Below are 27,932 nucleotides of genomic sequence, written 5' to 3'. Positions count from 1 at the left end.
CAAATCATGTCACAGTCAGTGACATCTTTGTGTTCATGAAACAAAAAGCTTAAAGCTTTATAGGATGTCCAAATTCCATGAAATATTTAAATTTAAATAAAATACAAATTTCAAAATTTAAATCAAATTCATTGTATTTAAAAATGTAAAAACGATTTGTAGCTCACCAGCATACAAAAACAGGCTTGGGCTGGATATGGTCTCCAGTCATCGTTTGCTAACTCCTGCACACAAATGAATTCGCAGTTTCAGTCCCTATCCCCTGTTCCAAGTTAAGAATTCAAGGGACCCAGAAGCTGATGCTACACCATGCACAGAAACTTTCAATTCAACAAGTAATAATCATAATAAGTATTTGAGACCACCATCCTAACTGTAAACCCAAATGTAAACAATGATACCTGATGACTTTGAGCACAATGTTAATTGTGATTTCTTTTCACTACAGGAAAAAATAAAATCTTTTACTTTATGGAAAACTACAATTTTGTTCTCTAAAATAAAAAAAAAAATTGCACATACTCAGATGATATAGACTGTAGTACACCAGAGTTATGCTGCCGTGGTAACATTCCTCCATCCAAATCTTCTGTTTCAGCCTAAAAAATTTAGTTATTTTTCTATTACCATTAGACAATGAAGATGATGTCCATTTAATCTAATTTATATACCAAATAACCTGCTCATTTATGTATCAAATATATCAAGTAACGCGCTCATCTTTAACATGTCTTTAAAACATTAGCGCCTAAAAGAGAATACATTACAAAACAGTAAGTCTTAAAAAAGTATTAGTTATTAATTAGCTGCACATTTATAATTTATGTTTTATGTTTCAACTTGCTGCCTAGCACTTAAGATTTAAATTTTAACTAAGAATCATTTAAGAAAAAAAACCATAATTTACAACAATCAGAAACCTGGACAATGTTAAATAATAACTTTAGTTTTTTGGGTTGGGTTTTTTGTTTTGTTTTGTTTTACTGTCCTGCCACAGCATTAACATCAGATTTTAATGCCATTTAAAACTCCAAAAGAGAATTACTACTAAACATATTTACTTCAAAAAAGTTTGTATTATCACAGAAAGATATCAGCATATAGGAAAAAGAATACCAAACCTGATTCCAGGAGACCTGGATCCAAGTCTCCTCACCAGCTGTGTTATTTTAGACAAGTCACTGACCTCTCTGTTTCAATTTCCTCATCTGCAAAATGGGGTTAAAATATTTATATTGTCTAGTTTGCCACTTATTGTGATGATCAATTGAGGTAAAATTATTTTCTAACCCTTTAAAAGCTATAATGTATCATTATTATTAATTTTTTTCATTTAAGTAACAGTAGTAGAAAGACTTTTGCTAAAAGAGACACCCATTTATGAGAGAGATCCTAAGCTGCTGGGTGCCAAAGGTACTAGGGAATTTATATTTCTGGTAACTCAAAGATTGGAAGCTCAGTGCTTGTTTCACCATGATTCTTCGGGGTCTATTTTTATTTCCTCCTGTCCTCACAACAATCAATATGCTAGGTGAGTAGGGTTGTTATGATCATCCACATTTTACAGATGAGAAAACTGAGATGGTTAAATGACTTAGCGAGGGTCAGAGTCCGTTAGCAACACAGCCAGAACTAGGATTTAGATCACCTGATTTTTCATTCTGTCCCAGCAATGAACCCTGTGCCATCCGTTAATACATCTTGACAGTCATAATTTTTATTTCAAGGATAGATGAATTTAAATAGCTATTTTATAAAAATGTTCTGTAAAGAAAAGTGAAAGCATTTTTCTTGCTAATATGAAAAATTTGGGGTGTGACACATTTCAGAAAAATTTATTCTGGTCTTCCGATTTCTATTTATTTCATTTTTATCATCTTGTAAAACCACATACATTGGACAAAATTATACATATCGTCTGAAATCTGGTTCTGCTTTTCTTTTGCAGTTATACATAAATTCTGATAAAATATTTAACAACATTACATAACATAACCAAACTAAATATGAGCCATACCATAGTTCCAGGAATGTTTTGATGTTGCTGCAGTTTGAAAAATTTACTTATGAAATCCTGCTCTGCGAGACATAGGGGTTCTAATTCACTTAGAACCTGTTCAAAGATCTAAAGAAAACCAAAATAATCAGTAAAATCATGGTGCCAACATAACGATATTTTTCCTTTTAGTTTGCTTCTTTCTAAAGGGGGAAAATGTTTTCTCCATCTCTTCAAATGAATCCCAAGACAAAGCTCTTCTTACAGCGAGTAACAACAAAAAAACTGGGAATTTTCAAAACTTATAACAGGGCTGAAGATTATAGGTGAAGGCCCACCCAATAAAACTGCTACTTATTTCAAATCTAGAAGGAAGGGGAAGAAGATAAATTAGAACTTTTCGCTGATGTTTATGAGTATAAGATATATTATGGTATTTATCATGGCAGTCATTCCTTTTCATATCAGGCAACTAATTGGTAAAGTGGACAGTACACCGGACTTAGAGCCAGACCCAAGTTCAAATCTAGCCTCAGATAAATATTAGCTGTGTGACCCTAGAGAAGTCACTTAGACCTCTCTTACTCTCAGTTTCCTCATCTGTAAAATAGGGATAATAACAGCACCTACCTCCCAGGATTGTTGTAAGGATCAAATGAGATACGTGTAAAGCACTTTTACAAACCTGAAAGTGCTTCAAAACTGCTAGCTATTAAGAACCTGTGATTGCATTGGTGTAGGATCTCTTTCCACCAATATATATTACCTTTAGTCTCCGGTAAGAGTTACCTGAAGCTCAGAAGTTAAATGACTTGTTCATGGCCCATAGCTATTGTATTAAAGGTATTCCAAATTCAGAATTTTATTCATGGGGTTACTCACTTTTTACTCATTGTCACCCACTCCTTTATTTATCAAAATCTTGACAGGATTTAATTAGCTATCTAAACTGAATACACTGTTATGCTTTGTGGTTTCTTAACCGGACTGAGACATGAGATGCCAGAGCGATCCTACATTAAATGCTGATAAAATTTTGACTGAATAGGCAGCTTTCAGTTTGTCACTCAAATGGTGACCCATATTTTGGGTATCTTTAAAAGAAATACTTATCTTTAAGAATATAAAAAAGAAACAAATTTTTAAGTAGTGAATCAGTCAGTAAGATTACATATTCTTGAATGTAATGTTAGCTAAAAAAAACAAGGAAAGTTATTTTTTAGATTACAATATGAAAATACTCTATGTATGTATATATACACGTACTACATGTATATAATAGATATTTTGGTCTGGACCTGTAATTTCATTGGTGAGGAAACCCCCTCTACCAGTTCAGATCAACAATTCTGCAAATGAGAGTCTGTTACAGAGAACTGACTACTGAGAGGTGAAGTTCTTTGTCCAAGATCACAAAGCTAGGGAGTAGATTCCAAAGATGGGACTCGATCTCAGGTCCTCCTGAATTTGAAACCAGCTCCCAATCTGCTATACCAGGCTGCCTCTCTCCTGCCCTCCTTCTCTACCTCTTCTCTCTTCCTTTCCCACTCTCTCTCAATACACACATACACACACACACACACATATGTACCCCCCATATGCTTACTTTTTTAAATATATGTACCCATGAAAAATAATATTTCAAGGTAAACTTATACCATGGGGCAAAATTTCATGTCAAATTTTTTTTAAAAATCAATTATTTATTTTACCTTATCAAACTTGGTTCTGTCAGCTACATCAAGATCAGAGGCAGACATGTTTCCCATATCCAACAAAGAGGATGACTGAGATCTACGACTTCCAGAACTCTGAACGCTGAGTTTATTTAGGCTAGATGTAGATCCAGTCAATTTCCCAGAACTTCCATGAAGACCTATGAAATAATGAAACTATGAAAGAGAATGGCCTAGATGGGGAAAAAAAGTGCAGCATAAACCAAGGTTACTACTCTGAGGTCCTGGTTCTACAAAGGCTACATGCCATGCCTAGCAATGCATGGTCTCTTTCCTTTTTATGAGCAAGGGCCAAGGTAAAATTTGTTTTGTTTTTGTTGTCTTTTAAAACCCCCACTTCTAACCCTTATTCCCAATCATTTCAGAAACTGAGGAGGGTTCTACTTCAAATAGAAGAATCTGGTGTTACATTGTGTAGTGGTACACCAGGCTGGCTCTGTACAAGGTACCTCAAAGCTTTAAAAATACAAAACTAAGAGTGAACAGACCTTATTGGTCTACTTAATGTGGTGTTAGCTGACACAACCTTTATTTACTTTTGGAGAATACAAGCAATCTTACTATCACTCCCTTCTACATTATATTCAGATGCCTTATCCTAAAAATAGAATTCTGCTTTCAACATAAAGGACAATGCTTAAATGAAACTCTTCAAAGGCTGAGAATATACTTATAAACATTTACTTTTATTTATACTATAATACTTATAAATATTATTAACTATAATATGGAAGACTCCAGTTTTTAGATGTTAAGCATACCTATATAAAGATATGCAGCAAACACCCAAGGTGAAAATGGCAACTAGGCAGCCAGAAGATAAGTCCATCTTCTGGTGACAAAAAATCGATTAAACAAGACTATGAAAGAAGAAAGTGGGGGAAAAATAGGCCATGGAAAAACCATTTTTCTATTCTTCTTGGATAGTTTTCATTTAGTTGGTTTAGGTCAGGAGGAAAAATAGTGAAATACAGGAGGAAATTTAATAAAAATCATATCTTGATTATGAAATATTTGGCCCCAACCATGAGACTTAAATTAAGTCCTACTAGGTCAAACCTGAAAACAGAAATGTCAGTTAGTCTTTTCGCATACATCTGACATAATGGTCTATCACCTGACAAATAAGCTTAACCACCTTGTATATTTCTTAGTCTCATCACTGTTCTAATTTTAGATTTCTTTAACATATACCATACAACTTAGAACAATCAATAGCTCTGGTGTTAACTTTTTTTGTGACATATAACTAATTTCTACACATAAACAAACATGCATTGAGAATACCTGCTGATGCACTAATCATACTCACTCTCTGTTTCTTGTTTGACAGCACTTTCTTTTCGAGGCAGTGTAGCTGGGATGGATTAGGTTGCAAGCATCAAAGACAAAGACAAGTTAATAAACTGCATTTCACACAAAACATGCACAAGAGGAAGTTAAGCTCTAGTTTGAAAGACACATGCAAAGAACTATGAGAATCAGATAACTACAGTTGCAAACACAGGTTTAGTTGTCAGCTATTGTTCTAGAAATTATATGTGAGAAAGTTCTACAAATATGATGCATTTTAAAAAATATTTTATTCAAATATAGGTTACAAAATATTTGTTGAAACTTTTAAAAACTTTTATGATGAAATATATATGGATACTTATCCACATATATATTTAACATATAAATATTTAATCAAAGTAGTGGCCTTACATTTAGATATTGGGACAAATATCATTTATGAAGAAATGTTCATTACATCATTTAGTGCAGTGGAAATCTATTATAAAGTAGTTCATTACACCACAGACAGAAACATATCATCTATTTGACAGAAAAGCTCAACTTACAAGGCAAGTGCTCTATGAGACGGAATTCAATATTCATTGTTAATGATGGCTCCTGAAACCTGTTTCCACTGTGCTAAATGGTTTTTTTATTTTGCCAAAAATATAACCACATGAAGAGGGCTTCAAACTGAATCTCTTAGTACCCAGCTTCATGAAATTTAATGAAGGCTTTATAAAATTATCAGGGGAAAAAATTATTTCCAGTCTGCAATTCCTCAGTCCTAAACAGAAGCTGCTCATTGACTATTTGCAAGTAAAGGTATTAAATTGAGTTTCTTTGTATCATTTGGCATTTCTTTTATCTTTCCTTTTTGTTTAATTTCATTTTAATTAGAGATCATCTTGTGAAATATTTTGACCTGGGAAAATAATTTAAAGAGACCAAGTAAGAGAGCAAGGAAAGAACCACAAAATGAAACAGAAAATAAAAACATAACTAATTTGGATCTAAACTAAATAAAACTAAAACCTTATAAAAAATCTGAGGGAAGAGAAAATGTTGGGCTAATGCACACCTAAATTATGCACCTTGTTGTAAGGAGTCAACTACTTGTTTGCAGAGTACTTTCTAGTATACTGGAGTGGTGTTACTGTGCTATATTTGTAGTTCAAGATCAAAGCACAAAATTCCAAGTGGTTCTCTATTCTAGGAGTCAAAGCCAATTACTCAAAGCCAAATACCCAATTACCAATGATTGACCTGACAATCAGAAATCTGAAAAATCTGGGGGCTCACAAAATTTTTTTGTTATCTATAGGTCTTACTAATAAGCTGAATTTGTGTATATCACAAAGAAAGGTTTTAAATTAAATAACTCATCTTTTTCCCCCCTCCCTACCCACCTCCAAAAAATTACAAAAATCTTTGGCTAGTATGAGATATTTTTGATTCTTTTGTCCTTTTGTAGAATTTTTTGAATCTTTTGTCCTTTTGTAGAACTACCTTTTGAAATCAATAGGAGCTCTCAGTATGAGGAAGATATATAAGATTAAAAAAAAATGACCCATTATTAGGAATATTAAAGAGTTCCATAGATTTTATATATATATATGTTTAAAATTTGGTGCCTTATATAATTAAATGAAATAAAAATGATAAATTTACCCTAATTAAGATTTAGAAAGAAAAACAATAAGTAACTGCTTTCACGGTTCTTAATCCTTGCTCCTAAATCAGAGTTATTAAATACAAATTTAATAAAAAAAACCCCAAAGTATCACTTCCGAAAAACAATCCTAAGAATTTCTAAACAGTTACCGTTCAAAGAAGGACAATAGGAAATGGTATATATGAATACCATGTGCAAGAACAACACTTTTGTGCCAGTTATCTTTCATTTATTTTGAATTTAAACTAAGCAGATGATATTTACTTCAAGAATGACTAAAAACAGATTTCCTGGCACAAAAAGCAGAAATTCTGTCTATAAAACTCTTTTGGAATAGACATACAAAATACTATTCTCTTTTCCATCAGTATGTGGCACCCCAAAAATGCCCTAAGCAAGTTTAATTGCATTTGAAACTTAAATAAAATGGCAAATACAGATCACTTAAAATATATAAAAAGCAATAATTATACTTATTATTACCAAATCCAAATTAATTCAGCAATTATTTGCCAAATAATTATTTTGCTTTTAGCTATAGTATACACTTTTATCTTCAAAAGTTCAAGTCCAATTTTAGCTAAAACTTAGTAAATCATTTGGATGTAATTTGAAAATTAGCTTTAAAATGCTACAAAACTAAGGTGGACCAAATTGCTTTTTATAATCCAAATTTTATGTAGAGAATTTTTTTCTTTTAATAACTTATGCCTTCATCACATTAGGTAGAAGAAGGGAAAGATATAATTTAATACTCTTTTTAAATGAAAGACTATGCTCGAAATTACACTATGTTAATTTTCTTTTATCTTTTTAACAAACTCATTTAAGAAAAGTTTAGTAAAGTAAAAATGAGGTCTTTTAAAAAGTTTATCGCCACCTTATTTTAAACTTAACAATTAAAAAATATTACTGTAACCCCTGAATTAAACAGCATTTTTATTCCAAGAAGCTCATAGTGTTTTGCTTTTATTATTTCCTTTACTTTGACATAAATTTTATACTTGGCAACCCAAAAGAAAATAAATTATTATACCATTGGGATTAACCCATAAGGATTGTTTGAAAGATATAAATACTTTGTATTATATCATTTTTATGCATCAAAGAAGAGTTCTTTTCCCCCAAATAAAATTATTCACTAACAAGAGGTGACAAATATACTTGATGACAACAATCAGACAAATAACTGTTCAAATCATAATTTCTTCACTCAGAAAAAAGCATCACAAGTCAACGGTGAAAACATTAACTGGGAAATAAACACATTGCTATTTTGAAACAGTTAACCTTTAGGATGAGTTAGCATTTGTGTTTTCCAAAGCCAATTGTCCCCAAGCTGTCCTGAAGACAACACATTCATACTGTATTCTTATTAGAGCACCATATATTCATATGATAAATGTGCTGGAATAAATTGGATATGCTATAGCAAACAAAATCATGTTTGCACCAGTATATCCAATTCTTAGAAATACATATTTGATTCATTTTTTTCTTTGAATAGCAAATGACAAAACTGCTTTTTTTTTAAAGGTAGGTTTTTCCACTGTAAATAACACTTTCAAATGATGTACTGTAAGATCAAGTCATTTTCAAGTTTTTTTCATTTTTAGAAAAAGGTTCCTAATTATCAAAGCTGCTTAGGGTACAGGCTCCTTTCAACAAACAAATGTTAAACTCATTAATCTAAAGGGGAGCTATGCAGACACACTGAGAACAATCTTGTAGCCATTTAAGGCTAAATCTTGACTTGAATAGGCACATAACTCCTTCCAAGGGGAGCTCCAGGGATGGGTACATGCAAGAGCAGAATGTGGCCTTAGCAGATAAATAACTAACTTCACAACCTGATACTTTTACTAGCTATCTTTTCAAGTAATTTTGCAACCACAGTTCCCATTTAAACATATTTTGAAGTCATAAAAACTAATATGGGGATTTTTACTTTCCCAAAGGAAGGAAAGACATAAGCTGTACTGTTAGAAGAGACACATTGTAGCATTTTAGTTTCTTGAAAGAAAAAAAAATCCCTTTACCAAATTTTAATGCATTCTCAGAATGCCAGGAAAATAGACAGACAGTAGGAATATTCTCCATTTCCCAAATGATAGCAATAGGTTAAGAAACTTGGTAGAAGTGATGCAAAGAAAGGCAGTATGGAATTCATGAATCAATACTGGGACTCCTTGTTTCTCAGTACTTTTTTTCAGGATATCTAATTTCAAATTACATTATTTGTGTATAGCTACATATTCTAGCATTCATAATATCCTTTCTGCACAATCAATACCAATAAGTGACTCTTTTTTTATAGTATAGATGACAATTTAATAATCTACCCTTTCATTCCTACTTACTGTTTGTACCTTTCTTACTTCAGATGCCTTAAAAAAAAATTCAGTAATTATTGTCACAGTTAAAAGTACAAAGTTGAAAAAGTCCATTGAACTCAGACAGCATTGCTTACCAAACTTCTTGCTTTCTTTAGTGGTGCCTGTCATCTTGATCTTTGCAACTTCAAAGAAATCTTTTATTTCTCTTTCATATAGCCTTGATAAATAATCCATGTAATTCTTAAATAAAAAAACAGTAAGCATATTTTAACATAAACAAATTCAACAATACAAATTTTTTAAATTAACAAAAAAAAACTATTAAAATACACTCAAAATTTTGACTTAAAAGTATAATTGTCTGAAGTTTTATTTGATCTATTTCCACAAATTAGTGTTTCCCAAAGTATGCTCCACAGGAGAATTTTTAAGCTAGTGATCTGTCCAGGAGGAATTATCTCTTCTCCCAACACAGAAGTTCTGTCTCAGAGTGGGAGATGCTGTACAAGACTTAGGAGATCCCTACTTACCTGCCACCCGCCCTGGCTTTGCAGAAGGCAGTGTCCATGAGGAAAAGGCAGAGCCGAGAGAAAAGCACCGCCCTCCCCCACTCCTCATCATTCCTACTGTGGTTTACTTTTCCCAAACACAGGTCCTCAGATGAAGTGGTAACTCTGGTTCTGACTGACACACTTGTTCCCTCTTAAAGTCCACTCCCAACAGTGTCTTTTATTGTGCAGCTTTGCATTAAGTGGGTTCTATTCAATCTCCAAGGCCAAATTAGTTTGGGACAAGCTGTTACATGACATAAAATAAATTATTTTAAATGTAATACTAATGAATTATCTCCTAATAGTGGTCATCACTAAATGAGAACTTCAGTTAAATGTCTCTAACATTTTTTCACATAACATGCTTTTATTTTTCACTTACTCAAAGTCACACAAAAATATTTTATACTCTTAGGGCATTCCTTTAACCATGAGTAGGAGGCTACAAATTCTTCCATTAAGGGCTAAACCAATTGCCAAAGATTGTGTTTAACAAATTCATACTGGGAGAAGTGTGGTGGGCAGATTTTTAAAATTATTATTATGGAGATTCTTTGTCAGCCTCAACTTATTTTACATGAAATTATACATTTTTGATTAGGTAAATATAAAGCAAATATTTGCATAAGTTTTGTTGACTGTCATAATTTTAGAGATGTGTTCTTACAGAAAACATTACTCAAAAATGTGATTAAAATTTTAATGCAATTTTAAGAAGGATGATGTCTTTCTCAGTGTACATTTTATATTAATAATCATTATAATTTCTATAGAATTTCTCAGTCCCTACAAGAAATGAGTGAAATAAACAATCTTTCCACATGATCTTTACATATGTTGAAAGTATACCTATACAGTGTTAAATGAAAAATGTAACACTAGTCCCCATTTCATTGGGAAGTCTCATGTACCCATTGGGACTTAATAGCTTTAGTAATCATAGTGGTTATCGTTTCTTCAGGTTTTTAAGACAACTCCCTGACTTTAATAGACAATAAATATGAGCATTTGTCAGATGCTCAAGTGTTACTTTGTATTTTTAAGGGATTTAGACCTACTACCGCCTAGTACTGGGCGTAAATGCTGACTCGCTTTACCAACGTAAGTATTCACCCATTAATTTTTTAAAGTATATTTTGCTCTAGTCCTGAAGACAGCCATTTGTGGCTTACCTGAAAGTGACTGAGACATCAACTTAATTTAAACCAATGTCACCCCTTATTAAATGAATAATAATGGCAGTTCACACTTACATATTAACATTTATAAAGCACTTTCTTCATAATAATACTGTGAGATAAGCATTACAAGTTATTATTAACTCCTCCTCTCTACAGATGAGGAAACTGAGGCACACAAAGATTAAATGACTTGCCTAACATCACACAGCTGGTAAATGTCAAAGCCAAGACTCCAACTTAGATCCACTGACTCAAGGACAACTACTCTTCCCACTAAACCAAATGCTCAAGAACAACATAAACAATGAATCTGACTATTTGACTTCTTAAAAAAAATAACAGTGTAGCAAAAGTTGCATACAAGAATTATAGCTGGGGGAAGCCGTTTTGAGCTAATGTAATTTCATGGTGATCATCAAATTAAAAAGTTTGAAGATGATGGTTATTTTCCAACCAGGCAAAAATGAAACGTCTCAATGTGATGTATAGTCAGAGCCACATAATCTTAATGGGGGTTGTGGACCTGGGAACAAATAGATCCATTCAAATAATAGCAGTGCTTATTATTAATTTCCATAAGTTCTAATTATGAACAATAAACATCAGGTCCTTGCCCAGATGAAGATGTATGTACAACTGTGACAGCAGTCAAATGGGCTCACTAGTCACTATCATATCTTCCGAAGGAACACTAGCTCCTTTATTTTTTCCTGTTACTTGGTAACAATTTAGTAACCAAAATTAGATTACACTCCAAAATATTTAGTTTGTCAAGAATTCAAACCACAAGATGAAATTACATTCCTGGGAAATATGTCAATTTCATTGTAAAGAGTATGAATATTGTCAACAAAAACACACTCTGAGCATGAAATGAGACAAAAGCATCTATAGATTGGCTAAATACTTGCCTCTTCACTTAAAATTACATTCATAAATATTATATTACATATGATGAAAGAACAATAATACTGAAAACATGGTAAGATCTGGGTTCAAAACGAACCTCTGACACTTATTAGCTGTATGACTCTAAGACATAACTACCAGGTCAATGGACAGATAAACTGATATAAGAAGCACTTTCACCTACAGATCTCCCCAAGTGCCCAGCAGAAATATCCGCACAATGCTGCTACTTAATGCTGCTGAATTTAAATAAGCTTCTTCCCAAACTTCCTCATGCATGTGCTCAAAGTCTACAAGAATATTTTCTATATAAACATTGCTTGAAAAGGGACGGTACGACAATTTCCCCCCACACATATTTAAACTGTGAACAACATTAATTCAATGGAAGCTAATATTTTGCATTTAGAAAATGTCACAGCAACTCTTTAGTTGCTCTAAGCCTCATTCAGGATTTTTTTTCTTTTCCATTCATTCCCATTTACTTTTCCTCTTATAAAGTTGTGATTAACAAATACTATTCTTTTGGTTTTGCTTTGTTCCCTTTGCATTATTTCATAAAAGTCTTTTAATATTTCTCACAGTTGTTGATCTTAGTTGCTTTATAGCATTCTATAATAATAGCACCACAATTTATTTAGCCAGTCACCTAATGGACAAATAGGATGCTTCCATCTTTTGCAATTACCAGTAATGTAGCTAAGAAAATCTTTGAACAGATAACATAATCAAAAACAGATCAAAAAAGAAGCTATCAAGGTATATTCTCAACAAAGGTATTAATAGGTCAAATGTATTATAATATCTGTACCTTCTACTGCATACTGTTAGACTACTTTCCCCCAAAAGTCTACTGGTTTGAAATTCCATCAGCAATGAAGTAATGTACCTATTTCTCCACAATCCCACCAGCACTGAATCTCATTGCTTTTATTTCTGTCAGTTCAATATGTGTAGAATGATAGCTGAAGGTTGGCGCTAATCAGCAAAGGTGAGCAGTTTTTCAAATGATAACTTCTTGTTGTTCAGTTGTTTTTTAGTCGTGTCCAACTCTTCGTGATCCCATCTGGGGTTTTCTTGGAAAAGATACTGGAGTCATTTGCTATTTCCTTCTCCAGTTCACTTTACAGATAAGGAAACTGATGCAAACAAGGTTAAATGACTTGCCCAGGGTCATACAGCTAGTAAGTGCCTGAGGCTGAATTTGAACTCAGGTCTTTCAGACTCCAGACTCAGCAATCTTTCCACTAAGCCATTTGGATGCCCATCAAATAATTAATAGTTAAAATTTTCTCTTTTGAAAACAGTATCTTTTGATCATTTTCCCATTGTGTTATCCATGTTTTCTTCCAATCATTGAGTATCTTCTCCTCTTTCAGATATCCTGATGTTATATCTCTTAAAGCTCTCAAAACTGTTATCCCTGGCACAGATTTCCTCTATGTATACTTGACTTGGTCCTCTCATCTTTGTCTTCTTTACTGCCACTTCCGAGCAGAAGGTTGAAAGGAGCCTCATCCTATTATCTTACTTCCTACAACTATTATCCACAGGTGTTCCCACCTGCTTCCCTTGGGAATAGCTGCCCCATACCTGCTTTCTGCAGCCTTATTGCCACAATGTCTTGTTTACCCACCAGCAGTAATCACATACAACAGAGCACCCAATGAAACCCTGCATGTCAGCCTCACCATGCTCCTTCCTAGAGGAAAAGTGTCTATGAATTAAAAAAAAAAATTATCACGTGAAATCTTTTAAAAGGTTGTCAGTATATTCTGGAATTTCAGAATATAAGAAGTAGTCAATAAGAGGCTGTGTGGTGTAGGGAATAGAAGGCTAGCCTCAGAGACAGTTAGTTCAAATTCTACTGCTGACTCTGGGCAAATCACTTAAATGTTCAATGATCCATACAATTCTATAAGACTATAACATGCAGAGCAGGTGATTACACATTAGCTCACTTGGAGTTCCCTACACCAATAAAATCATAGTGGTAGTAAACTAAGTTGTTCCTTCATCCAGAAAAGCCAAACTGTTTTATAAGTATTACTCCCTTTAATGTAGATAAATCCTAATTGTATCGTCTATATCCTACATGTCTAGACCTAATATTGTTCCCAAAATTTGCCTGCTAGAAACCTGCTAAATGTTTTATCAGAATCTCAGGCAAATTAAGGGAACAATATTAGGTCTGGATATATAAAATTGGAAATTATCTATTAAGTGCAGGATTTGATGAGCTCACCAGGGGAAAAAACAAAGATAGAGAAGGTCCAATAAAAGCGAGCAGAGGTGGAGAACCTGCAGTCTCCAGGCCACATGTGGCCCTCGAGGTCCTCAAGAGTGGCCCTTTGACTGAATCCAAACTTCACCGAACAAATCCCCTTAATAAAAGGATTTGTTCTGTAAAACTTGGACTCAGTCAAAAAGCCATACCAGAGGACATAGAAGGGCACATGTGGCCCCAAGGTTCCCCCACTCCTGTCTCAGAGGGACATACACTTAGAAGGGTGGAAGATGGAAGATGTTCCAACAAAGTAGACCAAGAAGTAGCAGCGTGACTAGCAGGAAGACAACAGTGTCAAAGGAGCCAAGACAGAAGTGTGTCCAGGAAGAAGGGATGATAAACAGTGTAAAAAGTTGTAGAGATCAAGGTGGATGAGGGATAGGACTGAGCCACTGGATTTTAGCTGTTAAAAGGATGCATAGGAGATCTGAAAGATCAATTTCAGAAACTGGAGGTTGAAAGTAAGTTCTTTTTCATCTTTAGATAAGAATTCCAAAGAAATAGTTTTAAAAAATATAATTTTGGGAATACATATCCTTTTAGTTCTAGTAGATAACATTGCGTAACTTGGTGAAATACTTTATCTGAATGTTAAATCCATACCTTTGTTAGTCCCTCATATTTTCCATAATCTGTACTCTTTAGCCACTCCATCAACTTGGCATATCGGAGCAAGTCTCTGTGGAAGGGATGGTGATTAGGCAATGTCAATTCAATGGAGTGCTGCGCAAGAGTGGAACTCTGGTCATGTCCCTAAAGAAAATAGAACTGAATTAATTATTCACATACATACAGAAACATCATGACTACTAATGAATAACTGAAGTGATGACAGAATTTTGCAAGGCAAAAACGAAAAACTGAAAAGTTAGTACTTTTTTTTTTTTTAAATATAGGCTATACACTGCCAATTAAGATCACCTCTACAAAATAATGATTTACTAGCACGAATGGCATTCTGATAATGCACTAAGTTATTTTTAAAATGTAACCATTAGAAAATTAAATGATTAGTTGATTTAATTAAAGCTCATCTCTCACATTTAATTTTATGATTTCCTAGATCAACTTTTAAAGATATACACACACATTTATATATATACATGTATACAACGTACATACACATACACAGAACATTAATAAACACATCAAACAGGGAGCTGATTTACAATAGAATGTGTTTACATTTATGGCATCCCTTTCCCCACCCCAGCCATAGTGTACTTGGGACATAGAAAAATCTGTTTCATAGAATCATGGGACTTTAGAATATGAAAAGAATCTTAGGACTCATCTAGTCCCTTCATTTGAAAAATGAAAAAAATGATGTGCAAGGAGTCAAGAGCTCCTGACTCATTTCTTCTCTTTTTACAAAAAAAATTCTGTGATGCAAAAAAATTCTTCCAGATTTTCTTCTTAAATATCTAGCTTTTAGTCACTGGCAATTTCTCTCACTGTTTGGGAGCCAAAATCAAAGCCTTATCTAAGGCAGCTGGCCTACTCCTCTCTTTAATGCCTTTTTACATCAACATGGAAAAATTTAATAGCATAAATCTGACTTTAGGGGAAAGGTTAGTTAAGTAAATAGTCAAAGAAACTCGTAAGACCTTTGGAGCCAAATGTCTGTTGTGCTGGCATACTATCTGATTTGTTCTCATCAAATAAGATTATCCTTACGTGAAAAACATACTGAATCAACTTGGACAGTTAGAAAAGCAAGACGGAGAGCTAAACTAAGTCACTTGAAAATCAGTTAACATAGCTTAATCTTTAATTTAATGTTAACCATCATTTTAAAATATCTGCTGTCATAAAGATCAAATTTTTAATAGTATGTAGAAACAGGATTTAATTCTTTTGAATTGTTAAGAAAAAAGTTTACAAAGAAATTTGCTGAAAACGGGTATGAACATAACTCAATATTTAAAGAATCTTACTGAATATTCAAGTTGTACTTCCTGTGAGTTTCATTCTGTTTGCATTTTAGGTTAAAATGGAAACACTTTTTAAAGGATATGCCTAAAGCTAAATCAGCAATTTAAATACAATAATCTACCTTCCTACATTATTTACAAATTAAATTCAAGCAAAAGATTATAAAATTTCCCCAAAGTTAAATAATTCTAACTTTCCATTTACTGCATGCAGCAGGCTTACTGGCTTGAAAAGGAATCATATGTTTATGCTTATGTAGAATAGTCTCAATTTTTTTTTGTTTGTTTATTTTTTTTTGGCTAGGCAATGGGGTTAAGTGACTTGCTCAAGGTCACACAGCTAGTAAGTGTTGCGTCTGAGACCGGATTTGAACTCAGGTCCTCCTGACTCCAGGGCCAGTGCTCCATTCACCATGCCACCTAGCTGCCCCCTAGTCTCAATATTTTTGACCTAATGATTTTTTTGCTTCTATTCTCTGATATATACATATCTTTATTTTTTGTTCCATCACTAAAAAAAGAATATCTAGATAAAATCTGAACAAAAAATATCAAGTAATTTTAGATAAAACTTGTATCCCCAATGCCTGGCATAGAGTAGATCCTTCAAAAAATCCCCACTTATTAAGTGAACTATGTATATCCAATGCAATCACAGGACTGGACGAGGCATTTTGCTAAATGTGAAGGAGACAAAGACAAAAGAGTACTTTGCACTCAAGATGATCACATTCTTTTTTTTTTTTTTTCCGGGCTAGGCAATGGGGTTAAGTGACTTGCCCAGGGTCATACAGTTAGTAAATGTTATGTGTCTGAGGCCGGATTTGAACTCAGGTCCTCCTGAATCCAGGGCTGGTGCTCTATCCACTGTGCCACCTAGCTGCCCCCCTAGATGATCACATTCTAACAGGGGATATGTACACACATTTCCTGTAGGAGGTAGCACGATTTATGAGATTGTACAAGATATATCAAGAATCTAAAAGGGAGTACATTCCAGGTTATGAGCAATAACCTACACAAAGCCACCAGGCAAGAGATGCAAGGTTAATTAGGCCAACAGATTGGCCAGATTGGCTGGAATGTCAAGGCAACATTACAGTGAAAAGAGCATTGAATTTGGAATCTCTGGAACTCAAATCCTGCCTCTGTCATTTTCTCCTGTTTCCTCCTCTCTAAAATGATAAGGTTGGATTAGAGTGCTTTTAAGGTCCCTTCCAACCTTCTATGACCTTAGACTATATAAATAGGAGTAACATAAAATAAGTCTGGAAAGGCAGGCTGAAGGCAGGTTAATGACTTTAAATCCTAAGCTGAGGAGTTTATATTTTATCTTAGAAGCAATATGGAGTCACTGATGATTTTTGAGAAGGGAAATGATACAGATAAGCCTATCTTTAGGAAGACTGTTTTGGCAACTATAAGGAGGATGGATTGGAAAGATGTAAAACCAATAGCAGGTAGGCCAATTAGGAGGCAATAGCCCAGGTGAGAGGTAATGTGATTGAACTATGACCAAAATATTAAACATACATAAAAAAGATGTGTCTAATAGGTAAATATTGCAAAACTTGCTTCAGGAAATTGACATCATCCTGATCCACTGAAGTACTCTTCTTTCTGACAGCTGGGCACTGAAAATAGGTGGTCTTCTACAGATTTCATTTTACCATATAATGAAATAAAGATCCTTTGACATTTATGTAAACTGATGGCAAAAGAAGGGTTTTCATGCTTCATTATGTATCAAAATGTAATTTCATTTTTCTGCTTATCCTTTCTATGTATTAAATGAAAACTCAAGGGTTTTTTTCCAGTTTCTTTTCCCCTTAATTTTCATAGTATCATTATAGCACTAAAAGTATAATCATTTCTGTCATGTTGACAGTGGCATAATCTCAGAATTATGACTTTTCTGCAGAAATAAAGTAAAATAAGCAGCTATAAAAGAAATAGCCAAAGGAATATAAAAAATGGCACATGCATTTTTCTTTATTTCTCACTTAATTATTCCTATTATTAATGTTCTTGAATATTAGAATTGTAATTAGTTGAGGAAGCCAGATTCTCATAGCTAGAAATCTTCTGAAGTACACAAAACTGTAATAAAAATAGAAATTACTGATGGTAGACAATAGTTTCTGGGGGAGATGAATGCTAAGTGAATATCAGAGAAAAATCAATTACATAATTATGTACCACTTACACCCATAGTATTTTTCAACTTAAATCCTTTTTTTTTTTTTTCCATAATCCAAACTCACAATACCTTTGCTCTCAATACAGGTTAAAGAAAGCTTTCTTGACGATTTTTTTTAATGAAACAGAAGACATAATGGCAGGCAAAAAGAGAAAGGGATTCTTACAAACTATCATAAGAATCGACTTTTTTTTTTTTTTTTTTTTTTGCAGTTGGGGTTAAGTGTCTTGCCCAGGGTCACACAGCTAGTAACTGTTTGGTCTGAGGCCGGATTTGAACTCAGGTCCTCCTGACTTCAGGGCTGGTGCTGTATCCACTGCGCCACCTAGCTGCCCCTAAGAGTCAACTTCTCAAAGACAATGATGGATTATATATTCTATGTTAACAACCATGACACTGGATTAAACCAAAATTTAATCATTCATCAGTGACATAAGGGTTCCCAAATGCCTCTCCCATGCTCTAATGATCTATATGAACATAGAAAGTGGAAGAATCTAAAGCACTGAAGATAAATATTTTTCAAAGTCTGGTCAAATATATACCATACAAAATTTGAAAGAATCCAATTAGTCTAAGTGGCCAGCTTTTTCCTAATGCAAATGGTGATGGCAAAGGAAGGCCTTATTTGTTTCCACTAATTTAACCATCATATTGACTGAAACAATTTAAAATTCTAGTCCTCCAGTGGAGAATCCTATATCATAGTATGATTTATGATTTAACATTTTCTATAAGTATTCCATCTCTTTCAGTTTAAATATTTTATCCATTAGAATGGGAATGTTCAAATGGAACTAATAAAGCAATTAGGTTTACTTTTTATGGAGGATAATTCACTGACTTTTTGGACAGAACATGCCAACTTCTGTGAATATATTGCTTGGCTCTTACAAGCTAACTTAGTAACCTTTTAGGTCTGACATGGGACCTACCTTTTAAATTTTTCTTTCTTGGGGTGACTTTTGAATGTTTCAAAGATGAAGGTTTCTTTTTTTTTTTCTTACTTGTTTCCATGAACTTTCATCTCTTATTCTTTCAACCAGTTCTACAGAGAATTGTCAGACTAATCTTCATTAATCTGACTCTCGCTATATCATTCCTCCATACAAAAACCTTCAATGACTCCCTATTTCTTACACACTATTTTAAACTCCTCTGCCAGGCTTTCAATGTCTTCTGTTACCTGGTCCCAACCTACCTTCCCCTCCTTATCCTTTTCACTGTTCCACAAACATAGCACACCTATTTCCGCCTTTCTTCATGTTATTACCACCATACGGAATATTCTTTCCTCCTAACTTTTATTTATCTAAATCTAGTTTACCTCAAGGTAGCTTGATCTGATCTTTCTAATTCTGATAGATTTGTTTTCTTAATCATATACTGTTCTAAATTGTTGGGTACTAAGAAGCAGCATGGTAGATATAAAGCTAGCCATGGAGTAAGGAATGAACAAATGAAAAATCATTTATTTAGCATTTACTATGTGTAGGCACTGTACTAACTGTTGGGGATACCAACAAAAGCAAGAAAGACAGTTCTTGCCTCAAGGAGCTCATATTTTAATGGGGAAAGGCAACACAGTAGGGAAACTAGAGGTGTGTTTGGAGGTGAGGGGCAATAGGCATGGCTCAGCATGACTTGGAAATGGCCAAAAACTGATGTGGAAGCCTGGTTCTTAGCAAATAAGATGAAAGCTCATTTATTACAGCCCAGGCAGAATCCAGGTACAAGTGGAAGGAGGATGAGGAAGATAGCTAGAGTACAGACAGTATCATTGGAAATGGCCAGGAAGACTGGAATTCCAGTCCAGCCATTGGACTTGCCGTGGACAAGTCACTTAACCTCTCAGTGCCTCAAGTAACTCTCTAGGACTATAAGTTGCAGAATAGTTGCAAAACTGAACTGGTAGAGGATGTTTTCATACACTGAGTTCCTGACATAGGTGACACTGGTCCATACCTCACACTATCCCCCAAATTGTCTGTTACTACTTTATATGTGTTGATCTCCTTTTGCCAGTAAAACAGTAAGCACCATACAGAAAAACAAATATCTCTATAAGGAAAACAGACATTCTACACACGTGAAATATCAGATTAGACCAACTTTTCAATCCATAAAAAATAAACACTTGAAATTCAAAACATTTCTGCTAGGGGGGGTGGGAGTGAAAAGGGGAGAGATAAAGAGAAAATGAGTTCCACATTTGTCCACTGGACCTGAAAGAGCTCAATTAACAAGGCACAAATCAAAAACAAACAAGCCACGGTTATTTTGAAACTTTTACTGCAATATAACATTTAAGTAAGCAATAATTAGTTTCTACCATTTTTTCTCCAATTGAAATATTTTACTTGAGCTTGACATATCTCCTAAAAGTACTTGTTGCAACACTCATTTTTAGGGTTCTAAGCCTATTATTACATGCAACAACATGTATTAGCTTGTCAGCAATGAGAAGGCTCACTTTAAGCAAAGATGTCAGCTTTTAAGATAGAGGCAGAATCCAAGTCATTTGTAGCTACGAAAGAAATCTTCACAGAGACTTGTAGTGTGGAAAGGACTACATTGGTTACAGTTGTATCCATTTATGTAAGACAGTAGCACTGTCAACAGTATATCCCCCTTTAGACTCTATAAAGAATCAAATCAAATTAAGAATATGAATTAATACTTTCTGTGACTCCCAAGTCTGTGGCTTTCCTAAAACAATTATTTAATTATATAGGAATAAATTAATTTATAGTTTTAAGTCACTAAGTCAAAACAAATTAAAAATTAGTGCATTTCTCACAACAATCAGACCCACCTTTCCTCCTATCACAGTTTTCAGGCCCAAAGAATACCATCTGCTAAAGCACACAATGGCAGCTATAAATGCAGTTATTTGGCAGCTTTATATGAGTACTGTCAAGTTACAAATTTACAAAGCCAAGTCTGCAGCTTTCAGTTAGATTTAGCAAGCTTGACAAATAAAAATATCAAAATAGATTAGAGAAGTTTGAGTCAAACCCCATGTACTCACGGGAACTGAAAGAAAGTTGGACCTGCTATAGAGCTGAAGAAGGGCCTGAGTAAACTAAGTGGAGATAAAACACAGGATCATAAGTATTTTAGAAAGCTGAAAAGTTGAAAAAAAAGAAAGAACCCAACAACTGAAATAGTATATCCTGAAAGGCAACAAGTACAAATTCCCTAAAAAGTTAAAAAAATTGCTGAATATATTTTTACAAATTGCAAAATTACACAACGAACTTTACATTATCAGAAATTATGTACAGTTTTATTCAGCTTCTTCCTTTAGCATTTAATTAAGCAATTAAGGGGTTCTTAACTGAGGGGCCTATGAAGTTTTTAAAAAGTATTTTGATAACCAAACTTTAATATAATTGGTTTCTCCCTTGTAATTTTATGTATTTTATTATATATTTAAAAATATTATTCAAAGAAAAGCTCCAAAGGTTTCAACAGATTGCCAAAGAGATCCATGACACACACAAAAACTTAAGAACCCTAGCTTTGACAGAATCAGTTATAGTTTTCTGCCCATCTAAAAAAGTGGACAATTTTATTTACCTAAAAATATCAATTAGAATCATAGAGAAAAAAGGCTGTATAAGCAAGGAGAGCTGGGGTGTGTGTGTGTGTGTGTATTCTAGTGGTCAACATTATTAAGGATATATATAACTGCAACAGAATTCGTGGTCATGTACCATGAATGAGAGAAAACAGATGATCATTTTTAGTGGTATGCATTATTTCCAAGACATTAAAAAAAAAAAGGATCATCTTCTGTTTGTTGGGTAGATCCTTGATGTAGGGTTACAGAAATACACAGGCAATGCCATATAAGATGAGAAGGTTTGGAGGATTTTTGATTTGTATGAGTGAAGAGAATGCCCACAATGATGAGCATGGATCCTCTTTCAAGTACACAGTATCTATCTATCTGTCTATCTACCTATCTATCTAGTGATATGCACATGGTAGTTTTCTCTGAAAATTTCAGAGTACTATGTAAGATCATTCATATCACCTCTCAGAATACGTCAAAGGTGAAGCTGTGTGTAAAACAACTCAGGAATAATTTTTTTTATACTGGATCTGTGATTCAATTGTTGTACAAAGTTCCAGGTGAGGAACTTCTATCAAAGATCAGCACCTTCTCTGCAACTTAAAGCCTTAGAGTAGCTGGGGCATAGAGAAGTTAAAGAACTTGCCCAATGTTATAAAAGCAAATAGTTGTCAATGGTGGAATTTGAACCCAGGTCATTTTGGCTCCAAGGCCAGGTGTCTCTCTATTTATTATGCCCAGTTCCCTCTCCTGGAATAAATAAGCTTATTTAATTCTTTTTTAGATTTCTACAGGACCAAAGAAGTTACAGTTAGAAGAGACCTTAGAGATTATCTAGTCCAACCAATTCTTTCATTTTACAAATGAGAAAACTGAGGCCAAGAAAGGGAGAATTAACTTTCTAGGAATCAGAATTCTCTCTCAGAGAAATAAATATGTGTGTATGCATGGTGCAAATGAATGCAGAATTAAAGGGACAAAAATCTAAGAATGTGTAAACTGCACTACAGAATGTGTTGCTAAGGTGGTTTTAAAGGGGTATACAAATGATAATTTAAATGCATGATAATCTTTTCAGAAACTCAAGGTTTAAAGTAAAATATCGATAAGCTTAGCAAAGTTTCAGCTTAACTAGAAAAGTAAAATTACCTGTTGAACAAAAACATTGTTAAGATGACTGGCAAGCCTTCGGGCAAACTGTTCTCGCAAATCACCAAAACGTTGTTGCTGTTGTTTGACTGCGTGAAGCATATCATGTCCTGAAAAGAAAGCAAGAATCCCATGGAAAAAGTCAGTTGTATAAAACACTTAATGTGAGACTTAAATATTCAAGATGACAAACTTTAAAGCAGTAATACAATTTCAAGATTTGAAAAGAGCCAAAAGTTAAGTTTATCTACTCGTTTGTTCAGACAATGTTAACAAGGAGATTTTTTCAAAGTCCTCCAAAACTTTAAAAATTAAGTAATTCATTTAGGCTGGAAACAAAAGGCTCTAAATGTTTTTCCCCTTCTAATCAATCAATCAACCAATCAATCAAATTAAATTAATAACGAAAAGCACTGTGCTAGACTGGCTAACAATGTCAGCGTAAAGTGGATTAGGGACTGGTGTGAAAAAAAAAGTTCCTTCAAGACAGCAGAAACATGTGAATAGAACAGTGAAACCTATTAGGTGTTATCCCCAGGACCACAACATATGTATCATTTCATTTTCTTTCAAGTCAGTGAGTTAAGATTTAAAAAAAATAATTGATGTAATTATAATATCTGTACAAATTTGATTTAAGAAGTATGCTACCTGGATGAAGAGCTACATTCATACACTGTAGCAGGGCATCAGCTGCATTGGTACAGGCTTCAATGCCTCTCGAAGAAGCAAGATCTCCCTCCTGAAGAGCTTTTATGTGACCTTTTGCCAAGTCCATGTGGTTCTGGAATACATGTAAAATATAAAGGTTATATACATATAACTTTAGGCAACATACTGATACTAGATTTAAAATATTATTAAAACTAACCACGACTGAGCAAAAATTCTCTTCCACAGTGGAACTAGGCAAATGTTTATTAATGGCTCACAGCTGTAGGGTGTAATGTATTAGCCTACTCACCACAAGGAATTCTATCTCTGATAGGAGCTTTACATTATTAGTGTTACTAAGATGAATTAAGTGGTTGCTTTCTGAGATTTGATCCATCTGTTCTTTTACACTTTGCAGCATTTCTTCATAGCTGCTCAGCTTCAGTTCAATCTGATCCACCTCCTTAAGAGCTTCATCCAGCAACTTCATGAGGATATTCACCTGTTTCTCAGAGGCCATGATTGACTGGATGTTTGCCTACAAAGTAAAGGAGCATATCTGAAGGGCCCACTAAATCAGTGGTGTCAAAGTCAAAAAGAGGCTACAAAATGACTTAGGAATACATAAATTAACATTATCTATGTCTACTGTAATTCTTATTTTGTTAAACATTGACCAATTACATTTTAATCTGAAACACTTTCGCATTAATAACTGTTTTCATGTCATTTCAGATCTGTTTTTTTTTTGTCTCTCCAAATAAAATGTAAAATCCTTTCATTTCTTAAGTTTCCTGACACAGCCTAGCAGAGTTCTCTGCACGAGGCTAAAATGCAGAAATAAAGTTTATTACTGACATGCAGAAATGTTTATTACTGAGCTCCTTCTTTCCTTCTTCTATTCTGATTAGTACAGCCTGGGTTCTCTTCAGTTCTCCTTCCACTGAAACTTAGGCTAATGTCATTGATGCAAAATTTAGGTAAAAATGATTCAATAGACATGTAATTCAAATGTAGCCATTCACTAGCTAACAGACCTCTCTGGGCCTTCTAATTCCTTCATTTTTAAAATGGGGCTTGGACTAGATGATTTGTAAGATTCCATCTGGTTCTAAACTTTTACTATTCATTATAATTTTAAACTGTTCTTCATTCTGAATTTTCCATCAATTGTTTCCTTCTGTTTTCCCCTTCCATTATGTATGGCATTTAAAAATGTATTTCAAATTTAACATGGCAGTTTCAACAGCGTCCTGTTTTATTTGTCCCTTTCTGAACTTCCTTCTGCTCTCTTGTTTATTTTGTTAAATGATTCATAGATGCTGTTCTTTCTTTTCTTTTTAAAAAAAAGTATTTCTATCACATTTTCTCACTCCCAGTTCCTTCCTTTTTTTTTTGCTTAGGCAGTTGGGGTTAAGTGACTTGCCCAGGGTCACACAGCTAGTAAGTGTCAAGTGTTTGGTCTGAGGTCAGATTTGAACTCAGGTCCTCCTGACTTCAGGGCCGGTGCTCTATCCGCTGTGCCACCTAGCTGCCCCTCCTTCCATTTTTAAAAGGGTAATATCTACCTCTTAGGCAATTCTAGTAATAACAAAGAAATCTTTAAATATACTGAGAACAAATATAAAAAATTAATAATGTATTGAATCACAAATGAGGTATAGGTAAATATGGAAATTAGGTATAGGTAAATATGGAAAAGCAGAACTTTATAAACCAAAATTATAGATAAGTAATGAAATAAGGTTAAGAGTGAATAAAAATATAAAGAGTTAAATGATAGGCCCATAAGAGAATTAAAGTAATTTATTAAATAGAACCTTGGTGAAAAAGAAGCCTTTTTTTTTTAAATGAAGACAACATAGATACTACATATTAGATTCTATGGAATGTATCTATATCATTGTTCAAAGGCAAATTTACAGTGTTGAATAGCTATGTCAGGAAAGCAAAGTGAAACTTAGTGAATTGGGTGTATACTTTATAAACTTAGGATAAAGAACAAAACAATAAACCAAAATAAAAAATTAAAAGAGAAATAATCAAGATATTAATTGAAATTAATATGGCCAAAAAATTATAAATAAAACCAAAAGTTATTCTGAAACCCCTAAACTGATCAACAATTAGCAAGTCTAATCTTTTTAAAAAAGAAAGTCATAATTACCAAAATTAGAAATGTAAAAGAGGAGATCACGATGACTCTGATAGGATCACTACCTACCAGGGTTCCCCTTTACCACATAGGTTAACCTAGTTTTTTTCCCTTAAAGGTGACAAAGCTTTTCTTGGGACTTGATTGGCACAGGTGGCTAAGGTTCAGGCTGCCCTTGAGACAGTTTCCTAGTCACCTAAGGACATAAAAAGGCCCATCCACATGTAGTCAACACCCTTCAGACTTGATGGATGTCCCCAAACCTTGGAAGTCATCTCACCCTACCCTGCTGACCATACATGTTTCCATATAGAAATGAGAGGGGCCACGTCTATCTACCCAACCTAATTGTTGGAGTATCCTTAACTTCCTTTTGTTAACTATTGAACGACCTATGAATGCCCCATTTCATTCCAATATTGAACCTGAACATGGTATTGGCCTGAGACAGGCTTGCCTCTTACAAACGAGACAAACAAAAATATCAGAGAAAACCACATATAGTTCCTAGATTAATGAATTTAAGAATCTAAAACAAATGACCACCATATTATGTCAATAATGGCAAAAATAAAGACTTCATCATTGTGTCATCAGTTGTAGAAATGGCCTTAAAAATGCAACACTGACTTATGCTAAAAAAAAAAAAAAGTAAAATACAGGATAGAAAAATCTTTCCTTAATGTGATTAAAAGTATAAATTAAAAGACTATCAGTTAATATTTTATAGTATTCCCACAAAAAGCAGGTGAGAAATAGATTATAGTGTTTTATGATGTGCTATAGCATTATCAGAGGAACACTGTTCAATAGGGTGATCTGTGTGACAGGGAGCATCTTTGAGTCAGTAAATATAGGGTACAGTTTCTTTCTTGCTTTCTTTCATGGCTGGAAAGCCAAGGCTGGATTTGAACTCAGGTCCTCCTGACTCCAGGGCTGGTGCTCTATCCATTGCCCCTAGGGTATAATTTCCTAAAGGCAACTCAGGTCTCTCACTGCCTCTGCCTTCATTCAGGGCCAGCCAGCTGTATGTGGACAGGACTTCCCTTCCCTCCCCTCCACCAAGACAGGCACTGATGGACTTAACTCAATGAACTGTACATCTAGCTGTACTCTTCGTCATGGCAATTATACATTTTTCATCCATTTGCTTTTCCTACATGGAGAAGCCTTCTTAAGTGGTCATGGAACAGGCTGAAGAAACTGTGTAATACTCTGGAGCTTAATGAAATTATTACATTATCCCCTAAAAACAGGAGCCTCATTATCCATAGCAGGGGTTCTTAATTAGCCTGGGGTCCGTGAACTTGTTTTTTTTTTTAACATTTGGATAACTATTATATAGTCATATTAGAGATAACTAATATAACTGGTTTCTTTTGTAATCCCATGTATTTTATGTAAAATTCAAAAACAAATGTTCTGAGAAGGGGTCCAGATTTCACAATCCTGTCAAAGGGGTCCATGACACAAAAACGGTTCAGAACCCCTAATCTGGAGGAGGTCTCTCTTTAACCAGGACTCCGAGCGCTATTAATCCATTGTCCACAACACAGACAATGTCTCCCTGATTTATGCCTTGTTTGGTACTGACAAAAACGTTAAATAAAGTTGACTATGATTCCATCTGTCAAGGAACTTTGTGTAATCTGAAGAGACATAAAAATATACATTTTTGAAAGAGATCTTCCCTTGTTAAAATATATAGCATATATTTATGGTTTCATATGTAACTTTACTACTTCTTTTGTATGTTTACTTATTTTTTGATGATGCTTATTCACCTCTTACTTTAACCATTTGCTTTATAAAGGATCTGCTCTGCATTGGTCAGATCAAACTCAAAGCATTCTGTTAGGAGGTGAACATAACACAGGGGATCTCATGAAGGAACTGGGGATGTTCAGTATGGAGGAGGCAGGACATGACTGCTGCCTCCAATCCCTGAAAGGCTGCCAAGTGGAAGAAGAACTGGATTTTTCTAGGATTGACCCCAGAAGGTAGAACTCAGACCAATATAAAAAAGTTAAGAGTAAATCAGATTTTTGATTATCATATGGGAAAACTTCTTAACAAACTGAGCTACTCAAAAATGCAAGGGCTGCTGCTTTGGGAAGGAGTAAATTCAAGGTATTTCAGCAATTAATGGATGAGCACTTACAGATACAATAGAAAGAATTCATTCTTTATGTAAGTATTGAACTATTTTTCCTCTAAAGTCTCTTCTAAGATTTCATGATACTATGGATATTTCTGTAGTTTATATTTAGATGTATCTTTTTTTTTTTTAAATAAGACTCAGCTCAAAAAA

The 27,932-nt window shown here is 34.1% G+C and overlaps 1 protein-coding gene across 3 annotated transcripts in view; it reads right to left on the bottom strand.

Moving 5' to 3' along the window:
* EXOC1 (exocyst complex component 1) overlaps positions 1-27,932 on the bottom strand; it is a 62,360-nt gene that overhangs the window by 18,688 nt on the left and 15,740 nt on the right. Inside the window, exons 6-14 of one of the 3 annotated variants that reach the window (XM_027836432.1) lie at positions 23,777-24,004; positions 23,464-23,596; positions 22,813-22,922; positions 14,553-14,702; positions 9,156-9,261; positions 5,045-5,089; positions 3,709-3,872; positions 2,018-2,125; positions 523-599 (exon numbers count right to left, since the gene is read on the bottom strand). In XM_027836432.1, the coding sequence (XP_027692233.1) occupies positions 523-599; positions 2,018-2,125; positions 3,709-3,872; positions 5,045-5,089; positions 9,156-9,261; positions 14,553-14,702; positions 22,813-22,922; positions 23,464-23,596; positions 23,777-24,004 (1,121 nt within the window). The remainder of the gene's footprint in view (positions 1-522; positions 600-2,017; positions 2,126-3,708; positions 3,873-5,044; positions 5,090-9,155; positions 9,262-14,552; positions 14,703-22,812; positions 22,923-23,463; positions 23,597-23,776; positions 24,005-27,932) is intronic. The other 2 variants (XM_027836434.1, XM_027836433.1) reach the window with 2 other exon arrangements.

This window comes from Vombatus ursinus, unplaced genomic scaffold (genome assembly GCF_900497805.2).
Source record: "Vombatus ursinus unplaced genomic scaffold, bare-nosed wombat genome assembly UNPS02014818.1, whole genome shotgun sequence".
Classification (NCBI taxonomy): domain Eukaryota; kingdom Metazoa; phylum Chordata; class Mammalia; order Diprotodontia; family Vombatidae; genus Vombatus; species Vombatus ursinus.
The sequence above is the reverse complement of the archived record's forward strand: the minus strand, read 5'-3'. Positions and strand labels throughout refer to the sequence as shown.